At 36.1% G+C, this 15,526-nt stretch overlaps 1 protein-coding gene across 3 annotated transcripts in view; it reads left to right on the forward strand.

Annotated features, from left to right (window-relative positions):
• STXBP6 (syntaxin binding protein 6) overlaps positions 1 to 15,526 on the forward strand; it is a gene marked incomplete at its 3' end in the record, with an annotated part of 83,186 nt that overhangs the window by 48,482 nt on the left and 19,178 nt on the right. For 2 of the 3 annotated variants that reach the window (XM_082001042.1, XM_082001043.1), the window contains exons 2-3: positions 6,811 to 6,941; positions 8,687 to 8,852. The exons of the other annotated variant lie outside the window; for it this stretch is intronic. In XM_082001042.1, coding sequence (XP_081857168.1) covers positions 6,811 to 6,941; positions 8,687 to 8,852 — 297 coding nt within the window. The remainder of the gene's footprint in view (positions 1 to 6,810; positions 6,942 to 8,686; positions 8,853 to 15,526) is intronic. 3 annotated transcript variants of the gene reach the window in all.

A 15,526-nucleotide genomic window follows, 5' to 3' on the forward strand; every position in this document is an offset into this window, starting at 1 on the left:
TCCACATCAAATCAGTGTTTAGTTGAAACTGCTCTGAGAAAATACGAAATACTACAAGTTTTGGTGTTCAAACTCAAAGCTGGAGTTGGTAGACAGCAAAGTTCACAAGCATCATGTGAAGCAGACTGGAGATAGTTTTCTCTAAATCCACATGGTATACTAAGAGTTTTATGTACCTGGTCCTTATTCTTTAATATCTAAGTAGGTCAAAATGTAACCATTTGCTCTGCTGCTTAATCCTCAGCTTCATTTGTATGATTGTTGGAAAGTTGCTTTGGGAAATTGTGGAAGTTGCTTTCCAGGACAATACTTTTCTTATAGGACCATGTGGCCTGAACAGTAGTAGTTGAAACTACCATGGAGCATTGCAAAACAGCAATAATACAAGCTTCTACTACCATACGGTTGCAGGATGTGTTATTTAGTGTCCTTTCCCCTGCCTCGTCCCCATTTCCTCACCCTGGGAAGAAAACAGGGGGTGTAAGATTTTGAAATGCGGGGGGAAAACAATTGTGAGGTTGTTCTTGTGACAGAAGGAAGAGCTCCTCACATTAGAGGAATAGAGAGAAATCTTTTCTTGACTTTTGCTTTGGAATTATGTGGGTGAGAATAGAAAGTGAGGGTCAGTCTCTGTAGATACTTTGTTGGTGTTGTCTTTTCTTTGAACTTTGTACTTCGACATTTGAAAGAAAGAAATCTGTGTTGGGTTTCCTCAAAACTTCTGAGACTTTTCCACAAGTTATTCATACTTTGTCCTCTGAATACAAAAACTCAAACAGGTTGCAGAATTGAGTATCAATTGGACCAAGAAACAAAAAAAGTCATTATTTTTTCGACAGTCAGAAACTGCAGCTCATCAGCCTAACTGGTAGCCATAGCCTACTAGGACTGTGTACATGATTGTCAGAATTTTCGTCAGTGAGCTTTTTGCAAGTTTATGAAATGGTTGTTTCCTTGGTGGCTGGCAGTGAAGGGACTTGAGAATGTGAATTGGATGTAACTGCACAAACAGAAGTCTGGAGGGAGAAGACAGCTTTTCCATATGGAACTCTGGAGAACTGGAAAGTACAGAGGAGCAATTATCTCTGTCACAGTGTTCATAACTTTTTTCCTTAAGAACTGGCTTGGGAAAAAATGCATTTCTACCATAAATACTAATACATAATTGTATCTATTTCCTAATAAAATCTATACTGGATATTAAATATTTTTAATTAAAATGTGCTGATGCTTTTAGATTTGCTGTTTTTATTCTGACTGAATCAAAAACTGTTTAGGAAACTCCTGGCTGTTTTTTAGACTCTAGTCTCACTGTGAAAAGAATTTTGCTTTAGGACAATGTTTCTACAAGAAGTTAGGAATGATTAACTTCTAGATACAGTGACCATGAAATCACATCACACTGCTATGGTATTGAGTTCAACTGTTTCTTCAGTTGAATTCTTCAGCGGCCTTTTGTTAAAAGGCTTTAGGCTGTCTTGAGTGCATCCTAAAGATTTTTTTCCATCATTAATTACTAACAACTAGCTTGACAAACTTTGCTTCATTGGTTATTTGTGAGTTGAGGGATGAGTATACACTGTACAGGATTTGACATACAGTTAGATTATGCTGATCTAACATTAAGTTGGTGAATAGTTTTGGATTGAACTGCACAGATAGCCAGTGCCTTCAGTAGACTTCTGCAGGCCCACTCAGGAGTGAGTCTCAGTTTGTCACTTTCACAAATGAAACAATTTTATAGATGAAGTAAGATCAGTCAAAAAATTACTTTCATTTGTGCCTTTTTTTTTTTATTATTATTCCACCCCAGGAGCTACTGATGGAACAGCAATAAAAGTTAAAGCTACTTAATTTATTAATCTGTGTAGTGGCCAGAAAAAAAACAATATTCTTGTGACGTGAACAGTTGCAGCAGTCACTGCCTGCTTCAAGATTTCATACTTTTTAATTTCTCCCTTCATTAGTTATTTCAGTCATTCAGCACTTCAGAAATACACTGCAATATGACTAGAAATTTTGTGAGGCAATCAAGCCATTTGTCATAAGATTTCTAATTACCTAGAGTTTGAATTATTAAATACACACATCCAAATTTAAAGAACATCCAAAACAAACACAGATATCCAGAGTCCAGACTTCAAGGACAGGAATTGCTTTTCAAATATGCATTTCAATTCTGATAGAATAAACAAAAATTCATAGTGCGGTGGTTTAGAGCTTTCAGACTGTTTCTCAAGGCAAAGTATTTTGAGGTATTTAAGAAATTAACCATTTTTCATTATTTTATCTTTTCCATTCAAGTAAAGATAGTTTAGGAGACTGGAAAAAAAAAAAAAAAAAAAAAGAAAATATCATCTGCAGTCCAGAATATGAAGTTGGACTGTGACTTTAGTCTCCCTTGGCTTTCTGTGTGAAGAGCTGTATTGATTTGCTGTTTAAGACGCTAGACATGCACACAGATTCTAGCTGAGGTCTGGAATTCAAATACGTTTTTTTTCTATGTGTTCCAAATGATGAGAACAGTGACTTTCCTGACTTTTTCTACAGCATTCTCTAAAGCTAATTCTGATTTGACTGTTCCCGCCTCGTGTTCTCTGATGTGCTTTTGAAACAGACTATTTCACTCAAATGTGTGCCTCTCAAGCTTTAACAATCTCTTTGAAATGTAGTACTGTAACTTAGTTTTATTTATGATGCAAAATGGTTAATAATGTCTTCAATCCCAAAAGAAATAGTGCTGTTTCTGACTTGGCAACTTTTGGTTATATGTTAATCTAGTGTTTAAAAAAAACCCAACACAATCTCCTCCCCCTCAAAAAAAACCACCACCACCAAAAAAAAAAAACCCAAAACAAAAACCACAAAACCAAAAAAAAAAACCCAACCAAACAAACCAAAAACACGCACAAAGTCTTCAATCATAAATGGCTGTAGCTGACTTCTCACACATCCTTTCTTACTTTACCAATAACTGAATGTTCCTTTAAAAATTAAATAAAAACAAAAAAGCTTATTTATTTGCACGTGAGGATACACAGAGATACCATATGGACCTAGCATCTATTGATGGGTTCCAAATAAATGTGCTTGGTCCACACTACTACAGCTTCATATTTTGAAGGCATAATGTTAAGTTCTGTTACAAGAAAAAAGGCAAAGCAAGCAAAAAAACCCACCTAAAATTGAAGCATAACTTATATGTTGTCTTTTTATAAAAGTAGATAATTATTGTGGAAGATTTTAGTGAACACATCTGAATGACTTGTCAGAGAGGGAATGTGGCTAGGAGCATGTAATTGCTTCCAATTTTTTTCAGATTTAAGAAGAGACATTTTACATGTTTGCAAGGTAACACCCACTCAGTGGCTTGTGTGGAAGTGCTCTAGTTTGCAAAGCCACATAATGAGCAGCTAGTGAGGATGGTTTTCCCAGCTGCCAAAGGGTTTCGCGGAGTTGTAATGACTGCCATACTACTGTCAAGCTCTCATGGACTAAATGAAGGTTTTAAAGCATGTTTGGTGGGTTCGTGGGTAGCTGGTGTGTACTTTTTTTTTTTTTTTAATGTTCTGGAAATGCTAGCTTTTTCCTAAAATACCAAGACACAAAAGGTGAAATGCAACTAGATTTGTTTGGCTGTGCAGAATAATTACAAGTGTGAGACCTAAAGGGAGAACTGCCGTTTTTCCAGGAGGATCACATCAGCTAGCTTGAGACTGAATTGCTACAACTGTGATACACAAGACCCTTCAGCTCTTCTGTAGAAGAGCAGCCCTCGGCCTCTCCCAGGCTTGCTGTGTGGTGGATTATATAGAAACAGTCATCTAATCAAGATGTTTTTATAGTTGATCACTAATAGGCATTTTTAAGAGTTTACAAAGTTTAGGCACTTAATGTCATTTTTCTTTTACCAAAATAGGGCGTGCTGATGGCTTCAGCTGAAGAGAAAGCTGCTCTTCATTATTAAAAGTTCTATACAGAGAAGTTCTCAAGAATTAGGTTTTGGCTATGTCAAACCAGCCAAACAAGTTATAGAGATGTTGAGATGAAATATTTAGTGTTTAACTATTGTATCTGTAAAATATAATATTTTCACCTTGAAATGACCCCTGTTTTTAAGAGCACTGGAACGTATGCCATGTAGAAGCCTTCAGAGCAGTGAGAAGTCTACTGTATTAAAGTTTAAGGCTATACATGTCATAATTGATTATCCATGAGATTCTGAGAGGGGAAAAATAACGTTTGATTACATAATTGTTCTGTCTAGTGCCTCCTGGTTTTGAATGCTTTGTTTTGCAATGCCGCTAGTGATAATTCTATATGTGGCTTATGTATAGTATACACAATTTTTTTCTTTTTAATATATGGTGCATTCAGCAGTAGATTATTGCCTGTTTTGCATGGAAAGGGAATAATCTACAGACCATAGAACTTGAGCCACTGTTAGATAGCCATCTATAACTACTGCTCTGTAGAAAATATGTGAAACTCAGCTACAGAGTCTGCCGAAGTGACCACTGGGGTTGGCAAAAAAAGACATGAGTAAATATTAGAAAGGGTGAGTTCAGGGAAGGTAGGGATATGGGTTTGTGGTCTGCTCATGTAACACTTGAATTTGTTTCCCGCTCAGTGTGTAAACTTGCAATAAAAAAAGAACCTGTATGTATTATGTAAGTATAGACAGGATGCTTGTCACCTCTGTTTTATTGATATTGTTAGGTTTGGTTGCACAGGCCATTGAACAATCAATGAATCTTTAATACTAATCTCACTTATTAGTAATGTCTAATCATTGCATTTCAGTAGTCATTATGATGTAATTTTGCTGCTACTTCTCTGATACTGCCTTGATTTTTCTCTTTGTGTGGTTCTGAACCACATACTGCACCAATTTGGTTCTCGGTGCTTCAACTACTGATCAAGAGACTTCTGGCAATCTGTTTATTACATTCATATCAATAGTCTGGTCAATATATTGAGTCCACCTATGTCTTCTATTCCAAAGTAACTTCTTAAAAACAATTATCTTTCACGTGGAATGTTAGTATTTGATTTTTAATTTTTTTTACATACTAAAATGTCCTTGGAAATGAAGTTTCTATATATCAAATTAAGTTCTCATAAGGGTGCTTGGACTTTCACATGCACAGACATGCACTGAACTGAAAATGTGTAAACCTGAGACATTGAAAAGAACTTCTCATATTAATCTGAATTTGCTAATCTATTCCAAAGTACACTTAACAAGACAGTGATCTGTGCATTGTTAAATTTTCATTGTAAGAAACAATATTAACTTTTTAACTTTACAGAATGATGAGGTATTACCTCAGTGTTTACTTACTGTATATCTGTGCCCCTGAGTGCAGAAGTGTATGCAGCATGCATCTGCAGAGAGGAAAGTCTGTTAGTTTTCATGATTATTTGGGTAAAGGGGTGCACAAAAATATGCAATCTCACTTTCAAGTCTTGATTATTTTAATAGCCTTCTTTAACTGCCAGCATCTAAAAGCAGAGAAAAGTGACTTTTCCAATAATACTCTTTTTGGAGGACCATATGGATAAAAGGATTTATGGAAATAGAGTTTAAGTAGAAAAATAAATGACACAGCAGCTTTAGTACGTTGTGCACTACAATGATTCTACAAATTATTTCTTCACAGACAGTGGAAGTGTGTTTGGAAGTGACTTAACATACAGCAATAGATAAATAACGTGAATAAAATACAGGGTATGACTACAGAAAGTGCCTAAAGCTGCTTATAAAACTTTCACAGAGGTTAAAAGTTACACTGATGAAACATTTGTTTGTTTAGAGAAAAGGTCTTAATACAGGAAACCCTTTCTCCTTCTGTTGAAAAATTACCTTTAATGTACAATTTGAAAACCTGATGCTGAGTTAGAGTACATTAATTGGAGTGTTTTATATTGCGCTTTTTTTTTCTTCCTCAAAAGCAGATCTATTTACATGACTGACTGTAGTTTTTAACATTTATTTTATAACTCTCCTGGTTTTGTCATTCTTATTTATGGTCTTTGTTTGTGGTACCTAATATTTCTGTGTGTTTGATCTTTAGTTCTTTAATTCTTGTAACTCTATTTTTCACAGACTATTGTCCGATATGATAGGTTTACTTTCTCAATGCAGTAAGTGCATGTACTTATGTCTGTTGACTGGAAACTGAATGTCATAGGTGGTGGTGGTGTTATACAAGCGTGACCTACATGTGACATGTTGTGAAAAGATGAGAAACCTATGGGTTTTTTTCAATCAATCACCAACATGAGAGTCAGTCTAGAGTAACAATATTTTTTTTAAAAAGGTACATAAATGGACTTACTCTTACATGGACATGTCTCCTTGGGGTTTTTGTGTGTGTGTTGTCTAAAATGATAGGAAGAGAAAGAAATGAATAAGAGGCTGGGTATGAGAAACGTCTGCTAATTAGCGTGGGGAAGAGAACAGTAAAGTGGTTGTGAGAAAGTAGATGGAAAGACCTTTGGTTTAGTTCTGTTTTTTTACAGAGTGTTGGCAACTTAAGTTGATAATGGCCAAAATATATCTAATTTCGAGTAGTGTAATGCTTATTTGGCATTGTACCATCATTCTGACAATAAGGAATGTGCTTTTCACTATTTTATCCAGGACAGTGAATGTGTTCTACTGCCAGAATCAGTGACATATACTTCCTTTGTGGGACATTATAGAAAATATACCAGCATGCTAGCTACTGATACGGTGAACTAAACAGCACGTTCCTGAAACATTAAGCCCATTTCAATTATATGTGTTTTCTTTTATATGTTCAGTGACAAACAAGAAACCAGCTCAAGCGTCTATTACGAAGGTGAAACAATTTGAAGGTTCTACGTCTTTTGTCAGGAGAACACAGTGGATGCTCGAGCAGCTTCGCCAGGTCAATGGTATAGACCCTAATCGGGTGAGTTTCAACAGTTCTGGAAAATGAAAATTGAGCACTTTTATAACTGATTTGTGAATCAGGCATTCTTTCACTATTCAGAGGGTGCCTGGGAAGATAAGACACAGGTTTAAGTGCAAATTCTCTACAAAGAAATAACTCAATGGAATATGTGAAATAGATTTTAATGAGAAAGATGGGAGGAAGCCAGAGGGCATAACCATATGGGTTTTTTTCTTCCTGTTTTTCCCTACTTTTCTTCCTACTCTCTCTCTCCTTTGTAAAGAGAAAAAGAAGAGCCTTGTTTGCCTCGTCTTCAGATATAAGTCTCTTGGGGTCCATTTTGGCATGCAGCTGTGTTGTGTGATAGAACAGTAAGTAGAAGCAAGGACAGGAGAGGTTACTGAGGTTCAAGTTTGTGAAATGTTGTTAACCTTGTGTTTTTTCTCAGATTCTTCTGCATTTCTTATCTTTTCCTACGAAGGGCAGTGGCGTGGTTTAGTTGCCAACGGCTCATGAACACTGATTTAAACCAGAAACAAGCAAACAAACCAGTCAACCTCCTGTGAAATAGTTCTGGAATTCCTTTAATATGGAATATACACTTTGAGCTATCTCAAGACCAAGTTGTACTAATATGTAATAAGCTTATGAATACAAATCTTCAGTAGTAAACCATCAGAATTAGAAGTTAGGAATGTGGCTCATGCTATGTGATTACAAAGTGACTTACTGTGTTCATTGTACAGCAGAATATGTTTGTGACTAACCCTCTTTGTTTGTTCAAAGCTGTGCTGTCATCAGCCAGCTAAGCATCTTGGCAGTGGTGCACCAAGTTCTGTTAATAGTTTGGCCACTGCCCTATGAAATGCAGGGTGTGGAATTATATTTTCTCTGGGTAAAGGTACAAGAAAAATGAGAGCAATGACAAATACATAAGGGATATGAGTTTTAGGCCCTTTCCCAGCATCTGCTATGCAGCTATGTAAATAACAGATACTTGGGATACTCTCAGGAAGTCCTGTCAAGTTCTTAAGCTTAGACATGTTCCTTTCAAACTTGTCTTCCTGTGATTCCTAGTGTCATAGATTCAAAATAGCATTTACTAGATTAGATTACAAAATTACATTTAGCAAATATTGCTAAATATATAGTAATACTTCTTGCATACGATCCATTTATTTTGGCAGTTGATGCACAGAATAGAACTGGGCTTTGATTCCACATACCCACCCACCCCCCCCAGGAGTTCTCTTTTGTTCATGTGATCCTGAGCCCTAAGCAACAATTTATGATAATACATTACATACAATAACTAGGACCTGCTATTTGTTTTTCTTAGGTTGAGCACTGAGAGAGAACCACACCTTCTATAATATAGCATGAAAGTAGATTTTGTGCTGAGCAGAACAAATCCTTGCGTAACATAGAAGGCATAAATAACTAGTTATCTGTAGATAACAAGAGTTTCTTATGAGATTACAACCTTTATTTTTCGGTCTAAAGTATTTTTGTTTTCAGGTATTTCTGTCATAGCTGAATATATCTCATTAAAAATACCTGCGAGAAAAAAACTGCCTACTTGGGTTTTTTTACATCCAAAAATATGCAAAGGAAAAATAATCTCAGGATGGTCTTGATTTGCATGACCTTTCTGCTTCTTTCCAACATAATGCTTTTTAAAAAATAATAGCTCTATATCTTTCTCCAAATCATTTATAAAACTGGAATAATAGGAGTGTGTTTTGTTTTGTTTTTTTTCCTAGGATTCCCCAGAATTTGATTTACTGTTTGAAAATGCTTTTGACCAATGGGTAGCAAGCACAGCTTCAGAAAAATGCACATTCTTTCAGGTTCTACATCACACCTGTCAGCGATACCTTACAGACAAGAAGCCAGAATTTATCAACTGCCAGTCTAAAATTATGGGAGGTAAGTCAGTTGCAGCTGGAGTACTTTGTGCAGTTGGAGGTGAAATCATGGGTCTGAATATACTAACTTCACCGTAGTAAACTTCTAGACTTCAGCATTTCTCCATCAAGCACCACTTCATGCTCTTCTGCTATCTTCGCTTCCCTAGTCTTCAGTTGTATAGGCAACATCCCCTACCCACCTTGTGAGTTTTTAGCACCTTTTTAACAACCTTGATTTTGATTTGTCTCTCTACTTTTGTTCATCCAGAAACATTTCTGGGTGGCCTGAAACATTTTCCACTAAAAGCCTGTTCATCATTGCCATTTCCTCACAAGTCTGTCAAAAAGTGGTTATTATTAAACTTAACCGTGGTTTTTTTGGAATTTACTTTTATCTTGACAGAAATCAGTTAGTTTAGAGTTTTGTTGTGTTTCATAAATCACGTATCTTAATGTGAATTTCCATGATTAGGCTAAAAAAAGGTCTGATTAGGTAAAAAGATGTCTGGTCAATATTTGAAATTTGTATTTACCATCTACTTCCCAAGCAACAAAAACTATTTTTGGGGGAGGATTTTCATTTCACAAAGTATCTGTAGAAAAATAAACTGGTTTAGTTGTTCCATTAGACTGAAATTTCTGAAAATAGTGTTCTTTTTGTCTGCTCTAAAACAGAACACTTCTAAAAACTCCTCTTACACCTCCTGTGTTCTGCACAGCTGGAATAAAAAATTGTTTTTCTTTCTCAATGAGTCTCCTAACAGTCCTGTTTCCAAACTCTAAAAGAGAAGTGCAGGCTGACTTGGGGTTTTGTTTAGTTGTTTCTTCCCCCCAGTAGACATCAATCATAAATATGCAGAACCTTACTCAGTTTTTTCTGGTAACTCCTCTCATAAATCTAGAATATGTTCTGTGTGCTATTATCAGAACTATATTTTGTGCAGCCACCTTTATATGCACTTTCTTCTGGCTGTTACTTTGTCTTGCATCCCTGTTCTTGAAAACACCAAAGGTAAACTTGAGGTAGAAGAAAACGATCTCCAGTTTGAGTTGTATTATTTAGCTACTGACACTGAGGTTACCGCTAACTTTGGTCGTAAGTCAGAACTATTCTGTCAATCAACCTATTAGTATCTTCTCAAACAAAGAAAAAAGGCATAAAACTTTCCTGTAAACCTCCTTTCTCACTTTTTCCCCTTCCACATCAATAGGATTTCCTTTGTTGTCTTTTTGGTGTGGTGGGGAGGGAGGAGCGTCTCCCACCTGCACTGATGGGAGAAAATATCCCCTACAATTTTTGCATTTCATATGGAAGAAATCTCATAGCAAGCCTGTGTTTGTCATCTCTTTGCTAATGATGCTCACTTCCGTCCTTCCTGCTAATAAATCAGTGTTGTTAAACCACCACTCATTACAGCCTCATTTTATTCTCGTAAGCTTGACCTGTCCAAAACTGAGTTCCTGATTCAACCAAAGAACATATATCTGAGGATATATCTTGAAATTAATTAAATTCAGTTTAGAATTTACAACTTGGGATCTTTTGATGTTATTTTGGGTTTTTCTGCAAATTAGCCAAAGGAGTATATTCAAATAATTCTTAAACCTTAATGCAATCAGATTATGTCACTTCATCCGCTCTACCAAGGCAGCCTTTGTGTTTTAGATTATATTCTTTTGAACTTTCTGAGGGATGTGCAATGTAACACTTTTTTAGATGGTTAGGCAGTTTAACTTCTAATACCTTACAAGTATTTTTTTTTAATAGACTATGACAATATATGCACACACAGAGATATATATGCTTATGTATGTAATGATACAGATATGAACATTATATATGTAATGTGTATCTTGTAACTAATGCGTATTTTCAAAAATAATTAAAAAAGCCACCAAAGAACACTTCCTCCCAAGTGGAACTGAAGATGAAAGAACTTGAAAGGCTTGTTTACAAACTTGCTTATCTTATTGAGCCTTATTCCTTCCTAAAGGATAGGAGTGAAGAAAGTGAAATTGAAGCTATTTCTGTGTCTGCAGGAAATGCTTAAGAGTTTAGCTGTAAGTAAATATGGGTGCCACTGTGAAACTGCAGACCGTCTTCATTGCTTTTCTCCTTTTACCTCCACACACATACATACACCCTGCCCTTGATTCTTTTTCTTCTGAACCATTTTTTGCTTTCATTTTGCATTTCATTTGAGTATCATGTAAGGATATAACCTGTAGAATTAAATAGGCTAGACTCCTTTCTGTAACTTGATTAATGACATTAGTAATTACAGTGATAATGAGAATGGATGAAAGGTGTGTGTGCTAATTCTGAGAACAAAGAACAAATTCAAATTTGTGAAGACTGTGATAAGATTCCTTGAACTAGTATGTTGTACTAAATATTTCAAATTTTTCTTTTGTAGTAGAGCCTTCTCCATAGCTTATGTTCATCTGGATGTTATTTCGGAGAGGAAAGGCAAGGCAGGCCTACCAAGGAGGTAGAAGGTTTTTTGACTGAAGTAGGAAATACTTTCCACTTTGGTATCTTTCTAACATACAGGTTATGATATGGAAGTATGTCCAGTTTGGAGTATCTTTGTGTTATGTTAATTGTTATTCACTGGCCAGTTAATCTGATTTTATTGCATTTACATCAGTAATGTAAAAGACAAAGTTGGAGATCAATGCTCTGCAGAAATTGTCATCTACAGGTTGTGTTTGTTAGAACAACTTAATTCTTGACATAACATTAGACGGATACTGAGGATGAATTAGACTCTCCCTCTTAGAGCCCTGTGATACAGCATTTCAAGCTCCTTAAGTACTAATTCTGGGCCTATAAGAATAAACGGTTGCTGCCACCTTTAGATACATATTAGAAATGCATAATCCTTGGAAAGGAGCAAGACCTCAGGTTGAAAGCAGATTATGATCCTGCAATTTTTTGTTGTTGTTTTAAACTTTGTCCTGCCTATATGCTTTGGTTTTAACAGTCATTCTGCTGAATTAATTAAAATTTTCTTAGAAGCCCAGAGTAATAACATCATTGCCTCTGTAACCTCTTCCCTGTGACAGCTGGCAGGAGTTATTAATGGATCATTCTTTTTTTCCTCTAAGAATACATTCCCAATATAAGAATAGTAATGAGTACTTCTTTTTTCATAAGCTGTTGACTCAGTTTACCACATTTAGGACCTGGTAAGCATATAGCAGTGTTTACCATACTGTGCAAGATTAATGACTGACTAAAAGAGGTGAAGGAAAACTTGCTGTTAGGAATTGTGATAGGAAAAAAGAGGATTGCTCCCCTCCCTCCTGTCAAGTACCTGGTACTTGCTAGTATCAACTTTTACCTGATAGCCATTGAAAAAAGTGTGTAATTGAACATATTATTCTTACAGACTTTCACTTGTAAACGAAGTCTGATGCAAAATAATTTGACCAAATAAAAGGGAGGGCGGGGCGGGGAGGACAAAGTATCTACCATGTTGTTTTGGTGGTGTTTTGCAGTTTTGAAATTACTGGTCAGAAGAATCTCAGCAATGTTTCTGTATAGGAACAGCAAATTTTTTTGCGTGTGATTTAAGATATTTCTTGCCAATGCATACCAGATACTCCGTTGTTTGCTTTAGAGAAAATAAAGGCTGCTGACAGCCTAGAGATTGAAATATAGATAGAAATAAATTTTCTGCTGCCAAAGACCATTTCCGGTGCTTGCGTTTATGCCCTGCGCATTCATGTCAAGAATAATTCTGCTTTACAATTTTTTTTATTTAACTGGATGGATTTTAGTTATCTTAAGCATAAAAGCCATGCATTGAGATAAGAATGGATAAGAATAGTTGAGTGCTTGTTCCATAGAAATATTGTATATAATCAGAGCTCTAAATTAACTTTCTAAAATGGGAATCTCGGGAAAAAAAGTACATTATGTGCTTTTTTTTTTGGTACATTATCTGTAGGGATACATAAAATGAGAAGGGACATTTATCATTTATAAAGGTTGGTTCCTTTTTGATCTGTATAACTCTGAGATAATATAGAAAACATTAAGGAATACATTTTCTTGCCTTTTCTGAAGAATGAAGGTCTAAGTGAGGTGTTATTTTTAAGATGCAGAATAATACTGTTTGTCATAGAAATGGGAGATTTTGTTCTGTCAAATTATCAGATTTCGGTGTTTACAGAGCCAGAATGGAGTTCTGTGCTTTTGTAGTAATTACCGATTCTGGAAGTTTCTGGTTGGTTAGATTTTCATTAAGTATAAATATTGGTTAGTGTTGAAAATATTACTAACTCAGGTTAGAATAGATTTTTATAAATGTATTAGACTAGAGTTTAAAGTTTTCAAGTTTAAATAAATTTCTCCATTTGGAAGAGGGTAAATGTTGTGGTAATATGAAATTGATCCTAATTAGATATTTCCCTAATTTATAGCTGGTCTGCAGTGTACAATAACGTCCTGTCCTGGCATCAGTGCCAGGATTTAAAAACATTAACAGAAGTACTTTTGAAATAGAGAAGATAATTTTCTGTGAAAGAGGAATTATTGTGACCTGTCAGTTTGGCTCTTTGTGGTATATATGCTCCAGACTTCAGTTGTTAATTTCTAATTTCTGTAATTTTGACTAGACTTTCAACTTCAGTACAGTATTTTGGAGACAGGAAGGCAGGGACAGTCAAAACTATATGGTGATGTTGAACCCTAGAAGAAACCGAAGTGTGTGAATGCAATTGGCTTGAAAAATTATAGAAAATATCTTATCCTTTTTTGTAAACGGAACATTTATTAGCACTAAAACCAGATCAAGACAAAAAGATCAAAGGTAGAAAGAAAATAAAAAACCTCTTAGCTTATGAAAGTCATTACTTTAATGTGCTACCTGTGTAAAAACATTTAAAAGATTAGCTATCTGAAGATATGAATAAAAGCATAATTTTATTAATAAGCAAAGATTGGAAGTAATGTATTATTCTCTTGTTCGTCTGATCATTAAGCAAACTAGTAATTATTGAGGCTTAGGAGACGACTTTGTTGTGTAGTTACTCCAGTTTGCCTGTTGCAGTGTTACATCCCTCGCAGAAGGCGGTAACGCATACAGCTAGGCAGACCGCTGGTCTGATCCTCTTTGGCAGTTCTATTTACTTTCCTCCTCTAGCAATAAGATGCAGTTGGCTTATAACGCAGTTCTACTGAGCTGCTGTTGTATCTGTAGTGCATTCCAGCACCTTTGAGCCACACGCTTGTGTGTGGCTTGTTTCACTGTGTGTCTGTGCCTTAGTAAATATTTTCCTAGCAAATTGCATTTAAACTGAATGTGGTGTTTGTTGTGGCTTGCAAGTTACTGTACTGTCAGTTTTGGTGCATTAGAGTTTGTCCTGGTTTCAACTGGGATAGTGTTAATTTTCTTCCTAGTAGCTGGTGTAGTGCTGTGTGTTGGATTTGCGATGAAAATAATGTTGATAACACACTGATGTTTTAGTTGTCGCTGAGCAGTCAAGGACTGTTCAGCTGCTTATGCTGGCCTGCCAGCAAGGAGGTGGCGGGCACACGGGAAGCTGAGAGGGAGGCACAGCCAGGACAGCTGACCCAAACTGGCCCAAGGGATATTCCATACTGTATGTCATGCTCAGTATATAAACTTGAGGGAGTTGGCTGGGGAGGGCTGCTGCTCGGGAACTGGCTGGGCATCAGTCGGTTGGTGGTGAGCAAGTGCGCTGTGCATCACTTATATTGCAGTAGTAGTATATTATCCCTTCCCTTTCCATCCTATTAAACTGTCTTTATCTCAACCCACAAATTTTACTTATTTTTTCCCCAATTATTATTTCCCTTATCCCCCTGGGGGGAAGGAGTGTGGTGTTTAGCTGCCTGCTAGGTTAAACCACAGCAGAGTTCTGCTTGAAAAAGTGCTTTGTGGAAGAAAGTAAACAGCCTGTAAAAATAAACTCGATAGAGAAGTCAGTTTCTGCATGTCAGTCATGCCATGAATCTGATTCCAGGAGAAAGCACAGTGTCACGGTGCTACCTACAAAAAGAAAAATCTTGAGTGCATCCCATGTTGCATTACAGTGAGCACTAGAGATCACGTCTTCCAGCTATAAAGATAGTTACTGTATTTCAGATGAAATGCAACTGCCTGGACTCATATGATGACATTGATAAACAAGTTTACAACATCTTTGAAATGCTCGCTGTGGGTAGCTGATATTTGCTGTGCTTCCCTAAAGAAAATTTCTGATAAGCTAAAGAAAAGTTATGTTTTTCTTCTTTACTGATTGATTGGTCTTAGCCCACCTGAGTTATTACATGTTCAGTTTGTCACTCCTGTAAGCCCACCTCAGGGACTATGTGAGGTGCTTCTTACACCAGAGGTAGAATTTATCCTGAATATGAATTATGATAACAGTGGCAAAGCTATTCCCTGCCAGTTTGACCCTGATTTGTCTTACTGAGGTATCTTTTACTGTTTCACCTTGCATCGCTTCATTTAGTTTACTGGTTTTAATAGATGTTGAAGGTACGAGTCTGATTTACGCATACGCAGTGTATTTATACGTATGGAGATATATTTGTGTATAGATAAAACACATGTTTGGTTTTGTATATATATTTTATAGCATTTTGGAATTCATCAGTACTTTCTTAAAATGAACTGGATGCTAATTCTGTTTTGAAGCTGCTGTGCATTAATTGAT

The sequence above is a fragment of the Phaethon aethereus genome, assembly GCF_964289735.1.
Source record: "Phaethon aethereus genome assembly, chromosome: 5".
In the NCBI taxonomy this organism is placed as follows: domain Eukaryota; kingdom Metazoa; phylum Chordata; class Aves; order Phaethontiformes; family Phaethontidae; genus Phaethon; species Phaethon aethereus.